We start from the raw sequence: 8,364 nt of genomic DNA on the forward strand, positions 1-8,364 counted from the left end.
AGCAGGATTTCATAAGAAACTGACTGCAAAGTGGACCTTTAAAATCTGAACTTGAATCAGAGGTTCTAAAACCAATTTATATCTTACAGATGTGCAGTTTACAGGGATATTAAACACAAATATCTATAACCCACATAAGGGTCAAACTTAGAAGTGAAGATTTACTAAGCACTTTCCAAAAGGTTAAACAACCCTTTTCTGCATGTTTAGTATTATGTATACACAGCAAGCCCCGGTTCTGTAATGTTTGCACAAACACTGGCCAAGCAAAAAAAAAAAAAGATAGCAACCACTGTGCTTGGCTGTTGCTAAGCTGTTTAACTTTCCCCGAAATATTTTGTCTGTTTCACGTTCTATTAAGTGAAACTAAAGGACTGGAATGTATTCATTCACTTTAATGATAAAACATCTGTAAAAATATACTGGCTTCAACTTTATACCACTCCTAATAATCCAATTGATGGATAAAGCATAAGTACAGTTAATATTTTATTTGCAAACTCAGAGTCTATTGGCAATTCTCTTGAGGCTGCAGGAAACTAAATGCTGGTTGCTTTTGTTTTGCAGACATACAAGAATTGTAAGAGACAATTTGGAGGACTGAAAACCGAATGATATTGTGGATGCTTTTCAAACATATCTTCTCTTCCAGTATCATTAAGAAACCAATAAAATGTAGTTCCAAGTGAAAAACATTATGAAAAACACAAATACAAAGTAAAATCTGGAAAAAAGCATTGCATAGACATTTTAAATCACACTTAGTTTTTACTATAAACATGAAGGCTCAAAAATTTAATATGCACCCTTTTCTTTTAATTTACAGCACTGAAAATAAAAAAAGAAAGAAAAAAAACACCATAAAAGAGAATAGTTCTGTTTGCTCAAATCTGGTGTGTCCTCTCGCTGCTGTGATTTGATGAAGTTAATGAGACAATCAGACATCCAGCTGATGGGGGGGGGAATTAGATGTACAACTCACCGATTTCTGAACAGTTCGAACATTAAATATTGAGGAGTCTGTACAGTTTAAGGTTGATACAAAAAATGCTTCAGGGATTTGAAAAAAAGAAAAAGAAATCAAGTCTTTATTTTATAATTTTCTATTAATACCAACAAGGCTGTTATTTTTTTTTTATTCCTATCTGTTCAAGTCTAGACCATTAACCGTTGTTAAAAATCTAGCGTAGTAGTCATTGTTTCGTGCGTAGCGCGCCCTGCAGGGTCGTCCGTTTTGTCACCACGTCTCTTCCTCCAGTGTGGCTCAGAACCTTTCCAGTTTCCTCCAACACTACACATTAATTTCTAGGCGACCTGAAACGCAGCGCTCACATGGAATGAAAAGAAAATTCACGAGGAATCGACACAAAGAACAAAAGTTGCACTTGGCTTTTTTCTTCAGTTTTAGAAGTCAAATGGAGAATAACTGCCAACTGTTCCCCTTCAAATATCTAGTCGAACACATTGTTACCCTCTGAAAAGAAATCTTACAGAATACAGAACGTCACTTTTTGTTTTACTTCACTTGAACTGCAAAACGAGAGGGCAGGGGAGGGTGGTGGAACAGAAATAAGAATTTACCAAGTCTACACTGAATAGGGCTCTGGATCCACAAAGAGATCAGAAGGAAGGGTTAATCTGCAACTTTGTTTGTATGTTTTTTCTTGTTATAGTGGCTTCCATAAAGGCCACTCCCCTCCCTGCACTAACTTCCACAAGTCCTCTTCAAACCCAGCAGTCAGAGCCACGGGCAAAGATAAGAGCGGGATCATGTTTAATCGTTCTTTTTCTCTCCCTCTGGTTTGTCTGTGACAGCTGGAGTCTCTGCTGTGTTGTTCTGGGTGTGGTCCAATCCGCTGGTGCCAAATTCATTGACTCTGTTGGGATCGACGCGATAGATCCAACGCTGGTAAAGGTAGATGAAGAACACCACATCTGCAAGAGAAGAGGCAGAGGTAACGCGTACAGCTCCAGCTAGGCATTTACATCAGAAAACAAAATAATAGTTTTAAATGTTAGACTAACACAATAACATAACTTGTATCTAAATTAAAGCATCAAGAAAACCAATGAAGAAAGCAGACTGATCAGGGAGAAGGATGTTGACAAGTTCAACGCAGAATTAAGTCATAAAACATTCCAATTTTTAACACCCCCAGAGACCCGTTTAACCCATCTGAACATGCTTAAGTTGAAATATACCAAGACACAGTGGTCCACCTAAAACCGAGAGGCTGGGGAAGGAACAGATCCATAACTCAGGTAGGACCATCTGCCCAAAACACCAGAGGTGTCAAGTAACAAAGTACAAATACTGTGTTACTCTACTTAAGCACACTTTTTAGGTATCTATACTTTACTACAGTACTTTGTTTTTCTTCCTACTTCTGACTTCTACTCATTACATTCTCACACAAGCATCTGTACTTTCTATTCCTTACATTTTTAAAACAAACGTTACTCGCTACTCTGGGCTTCGGTTAAATGTTTATAAATATCTATTTCACGTCATGTGCCCCATCCAAAGCAGATCATTGGTGCCATCCACATCTAGTGAAAACTACTGTAATTGGATGAGTCATATAACGCAAACACTCATTGGTTAGCTGTTCGTCAAATTTGTGCTGATGCCAAAGGAAATCATCAGAAGCAAGCAGGTGCTCTTCAAACTGCAAAAGTGAATTGTCTATGCCATGCTACAAGGTCGGACACAGGTGAGAGCGTATCGGGAGACGGAGACCAACAAGACCTCCCACATCCTAGGGCCTATCAAAGAATTTTTCAAAATAGTCGAAAAATTATGAAAATAATAAATTAATTTCATATAGTGGCATCTTTTTTTTGTTTGTTTTTTTATTAAAAGGTTACTTTTTAATTTTATACTTTTAGTTTTTGAAGCACATACTTTTTCACTTTTACTTGAGTAAAGAGGTTAAGTTCATACTTCAACTTTTACCAGAGTGTTTTTAAACTGCAGTATCTATACTTCTACTTAAGTGATAAATGTGTGTACTTTTGACACCACTGCAAAACACTAAACATAACTCTAAACACTCCAACCGATGATGCTAACGATATAAATTCTGAAGGGACACCTTCCTAAACACCTGCTGCACTGCATTTTTTTAGCTTCTCAGTCTAGCAACACAATGTTGTCAGAATCAGGTTAATAAAAGGATAAAATTGTCTTATACTTCCAGCGTCAGACATTGGTTATCTGTAAATGTGTTTTAATGAGGTTTTTATAAAGGAAGCTTCATGTAAAATTGTAACCCTGTGAAAAGAAAATGTATAAGATTTACATTAGAGTCCAAAGGTTTGAAATTGAAATGCTAATTTAAAATGACCATGTGATAAATTATAGTAGCGTTGTTCCAGACAGAGCTCCGGTTAGCCCGCTCATTTAAAACATCAGATTTTTCCTCTTAAAAGAATCGGAATCAATACAAAGTTAAACAGAACCAAGGTACCAGAATCAGAACCTGAATCATTCAAATTCAAATGATGCCCCAGCCTCAGTCACAACCCAAAATCCAGAGCTACTGTGTGACAATTATTTTTAAAATACATCACTTATTTCAATGATGTTGGTTTCTTATTTTCTCCTTTTCCTCTAGTTCAATCTGACAATCAAAATGTATTTGATCCCCTTAAATTGAAATCATAAAGGATAAAACACAAAATCATCTCCTACTACATATTAAATGTTAAGGCGAATCACACCATCTTTCTCCCACATAAACTAAAGAAAATAAGTCACATGTTTAAGTAGTTACATTTAGTTTCCACTAGGTGGGGTTAGAGAATTAAGAAAAGTGACCAACATCCAAGCAATAGTTATTTGATCAGATAAAATAAATTATATCAATACTAACAGATCAACACTTTTTGACTCGGTTCTTGGTCTTTATGAAAACAATTTTAGCAACAAGTAAGAACATGAATAACCTCAAACAAAAAAACAGGCACCATATTCAAGTCAAATAAAAAATGCCTTCTTCTCAAAGCTTACAGAGGATAAAATAAGATTTTGTTTTCATTTTCTTCTACCATCTCTGATCCTCAATAGTCCGATGCTGTGGATTCTAAATCATCCAGGACATGAAAATGAAGGTTAATCAGTCAAGACTCACCATCTCTTAGGCATCCTATCCTGTACATCATGGGCATCTTGATCACAAAGGCAAAGAGATCATCGATAAAGGTATTGAGAGCCTTGTAGGTTAGCATCCTCCATGGGAGGTGAGCTACAGATTTCATTTTGTAGTTGATAAATAGCTGTGGTGTCATTGTGATAAAACCTAAAAATCAAAGCAGAGAAAGAAAGCAGCTTGTTATCAAATCAAAACAGAAAAATGCAGTACGACAACAAGAAGGAAGCATATCGGTATATTTCAATTTCTAATAAGGCATAAAACATCAACAGACACTACTGAACATAGGCACACAACTGATGAAAGTTAAAAAAAATAGAAGGTTTGTGGATGAACAATTTAAGACTAGAAAAAATGTAGGAAAATCTGCATTGAGATTACACTTAAAATATACAAATGTGTACATGAAGCTCAGTCTAAGATCAATAAAGCAGCACTGGATCTTTAGTAATAGAGTACCGTTCTTTTGCAAAGTTAAAACATTAATAAGTCTAGTTAACAATTATATTTAGGTTTATAAACTAAAAACTGTAAGTGCCAGTATCAGCATTAACACCCGTAAGGTTATGTTGTACCAAAAAAAATGTGTTTCTTTCACTCTCAGAGTGTTTTCATAAATTTCTTATAGTAGCACCTATTTTTGTTTGTGTTTTTTAACATATTTGAACAGGTTGGCATTTCATGTTATTACATTGGCATTCATTTTTGCCATCAAAATGTTCCAAAGATAATAAGGTCTTGTCCTGGATTCCAATAACACTCTAGGCTTGAAATGTGGATTTTCAAAGGATTTCACTGAGGGGTTAAAGCTCTTGCTGGTATTTGATAAAGATCTGAGGTTCTGTGTGAACCACATCGCAGACATCTGATTTGGATGCCTCCATGGTGCCTCCCTATGGAGATTTTCAAGGCATGGCCCACTGGGAGGAGACGATTCCATACATAACCCAGAGCGTGCTGGAGGGACTGCGAGAGTCTTCTGGGCTGGGAATACCTTTTAAGACCCCAGAAGTCAATGGGCAAAGGAAGGTCTAGGGTTCTCTAGTAGGAAAAATTACCCAAGAGCCCGATAATGAAGTACAACTACCTATCATGCACCTTCAATGCAGTTTCACATTTTACTGTCCGAGGTAAAAAAAAAAATTCTGTAACATTTCAGGTCTAAGTTACCCTAAATTCAGATTTTTTTTGTTTGTTTTTTTACATGGCCACAGAAAGTGTGAGGATGTTTTATATAGCTGAGAAGACGATAAAATATGTTATAAAGAGCTCATAGACATGAGATTAACTTACCAAAGGTCAACAAGAAGCCATAAAGCATGCTGAGGACCCAGGAGTACCAGCCTTTGTGCTCTACGTACAATAAACTGTAGACTGCATAGCAGCCGAACAGAGGATAGAGTAGCCATGACAGGTACCTGAAGGCCATCTGTCAAGAGAACGACACAAGAGGGAGTTCAGAACAAATCTCTGCTTTACACATTCATTGAATACCTGCAGGTTAATGTGTTAGAAAAAAAAAGAAAATCTCAATTAAAAGACCTGTTCATGTCATTTGTTGATCATCAACATCATTGCAAGTTTATATTATTTTTATCAACTCATCTGTGACTGCGGAAGCAAAGGGAAATGACTAGAAGTAAATTAATTTCAGCAAATTACTATACCATTAAGAAATAAATTTAGTCCAGTAATTCAATTCAAAAATGTAAAAAATAAAAATGAGGTATACAGATTAACGTATAAGATTACTAAAGCAAAATCCAAAGCTCAGTTTATGACCAAATTAGAGCATCCTTAACAATTAAATGTACTGCCAAACATGGCACAGTATGTTCAGCAAATTTCAGTCTTCTTCACATTATATATTTTTTTGTTTCTTTTTTTGCTTCTCCCGTTCCAAATTCAAGGAATTAACGGTTTTAGCCCTGATGCATGTGTGTGGTGGCTATTTATGCACCAACTGTAGCCACAGTGTAAAAATGGAAAATTCCCTTTAACTTTTAGAAATAGTCATTTCTATTAGTCAAACTTTTTCTTTACGATAAACTTAACTGGTTTAATGCAACACACTCAACAGCCAGCTTCTGTAGCTGGGACACTTAAAGCTTTGTAGCTCTGCGTCTTCCTTTAGAGGGTTTGAATGACTGGAGTGTCTGACATATTGGCCATGTTTTCATAGACCATCTCTTTTAAGACCAGTTATCATTTAATTTGGCTTTAAATAATATCCTTAGCTAATTCTCAAATTTTACATTCCTGCAATATATTATTGTGTGTGAAATCATTACTTAAATTTTTCTTTCTAGATTGAATTCACTGAACAAACTACCTTATTTATGAGGTAGTTTGATGCTGCTCTACGTGCATCTTTATAAATTAAATAGTATTTAGTCACCCTTAGTCAGTATTTCATTTTCTATATAAATTTGAATTCTACTTCGTCCAAACATGATTAGATGGTTGAATCTTTAAAATCAGGCTAACTTACGTCATCATAGATTTTGGTTGAAGACTCCACATATGTTGACTTATCTTTGAATATCAATCTTGGAAGGATCCCTGCGATTTTGTTCTCCCGGTCCAACTAGGCAGAAGGAAAAAGAAATAGATCAGAACAGTATTTCACAAAACAAAATTGACAAAGAAATGAGGGTGATTCTTTCAAATGTTCTCCAAATGTTTCTGCATGTCTGTATGACTTTTTTTTTTTTATTATAGGATTATTGTATATAATGCAGTGAATCAATTTGACTGTATTTTGAATCAATTGTATGATCTGGTGAACTGTAAAGTGCCTTAAGATGCCTTGTGTTGTAAATTGGCGCTATATAAATAAACTGAATTGAATGAAAAACTTTTTTTTAACTTACTTACTATTAATGTATAAAATCAACTTTGCTAATGAACTGATGTTTGTTTGGTGGCAATGATACTATAATTGATTTTGTAAAACAATTGATGTGGAATTGATTTCAATTGTACCCTCTTTTTTAAGGCAACAGTTCATTAACACCCATTTCAATCCTGTATGTATTTATTTCATATAATTTAAACACGGAGGAGCATATCATGTTAAAGGAGAGTAGAGTAGTGTTGGCCTCCATCCTGATGACTTTAACCCATTATTCCTATTGGTGTAGAATCCTTTCATGTAGATGCCAGCATCAGAACCAGAATGAAATATCTATATATTTGGACCCATCAAAATGTATAAAACATTTTTCCACAATTTTTTCAGTAAACTTAATATTCGCTTCACTTTAGACGTTCTGTGGCTGTATGATTTTTTTAAATCAGCAGATTAAAAAGAATCATTTTGATGAAAAAGTTTGAGCTATGACCTTTGAGTTTTTTAAAGCATCACATTTAAATATTAGTCACAGACAACACGAAAGCATTAAATGCTGTTTTTAAATAAAACTTTTTACTATTAAGGGTGAATAAATCTCAAACTACATGGCCCTGTGTGAAAAAGTGATTGCACCCTGTGTAAAAGATAACTTCAGCTTCTGACATCTAAGTTTGCATTCTCTAGCATGATTACTGCAATCATTTTCAATCATGAAATCAAATCAATGAGACCAAAGTGATTTCAAACAAAAGATCTTCAAAAGCAAGACATCATACCAAGATCTAAAGATATTGCCTAATGGGGAGGAAAAAAATCATACACATTCTCCAAAGAACTGCAGTCCCCCTCACTGCCTCGGTTAAGATCAGTGCTCACGTTTACCTTAAGATAGATGCTGGGAACAAAATGGCAGCATGGCAGAGTTCCAAGAAGAACACCACTGCTGAGCTAAAAGGAAATATTCAGAGGACTGACAGGACAAAACCTGGACGTTTAGGAAGGTGTGTGTCCCATAACATATGGAGTTAAGGAAAAGGGCGTTATATCAACAGTAAATACGGTGGTGGTAGTTTGCAATTTAGCAATGGGACAAAGATCCAAAACACACCAGCAAGTCCACCTCTGTCCATCTCCTGTTGCTGAATTCTACTAAGATGATTGAGTCAGAATTTCTCCACAGCGCTGGAAAAGACTGACTGCAAGTTATAGCAAACACTAGGTTGGAGTTAAACTGCTAAGGGTGACCCAACCAGTTATTAGGTTTACAGGGCCTTGTAGGTTTAAAAATAGCACTTTGTATTAACTGATGTTGTCTTAGACTAATATTTAAATTTGTTTGATGTTTTGAAACGTGTG

General features: G+C 35.4%; 1 protein-coding gene across 1 annotated transcript in view; it reads right to left on the bottom strand.

Moving 5' to 3' along the window:
• Positions 1-1,138: 1,138 nt before the first annotated feature.
• The window catches only part of clptm1 (cleft lip and palate associated transmembrane protein 1), a 16,901-nt gene continuing 9,675 nt past the window's right edge, over positions 1,139-8,364 (bottom strand). Inside the window, exons 9-12 of the mRNA XM_015393729.1 lie at positions 6,646-6,741; positions 5,448-5,583; positions 4,134-4,301; positions 1,139-1,935 (exon numbers count right to left, since the gene is read on the bottom strand). Coding sequence (XP_015249215.1) covers positions 1,775-1,935; positions 4,134-4,301; positions 5,448-5,583; positions 6,646-6,741 — 561 coding nt within the window. The 3' untranslated portion in view covers positions 1,139-1,774. The remainder of the gene's footprint in view (positions 1,936-4,133; positions 4,302-5,447; positions 5,584-6,645; positions 6,742-8,364) is intronic.

The sequence above is a fragment of the Cyprinodon variegatus genome, unplaced genomic scaffold, assembly GCF_000732505.1.
Source record: "Cyprinodon variegatus isolate N-32 unplaced genomic scaffold, C_variegatus-1.0 Scaffold655, whole genome shotgun sequence".
Lineage (NCBI taxonomy): Eukaryota > Metazoa > Chordata > Actinopteri > Cyprinodontiformes > Cyprinodontidae > Cyprinodon > Cyprinodon variegatus.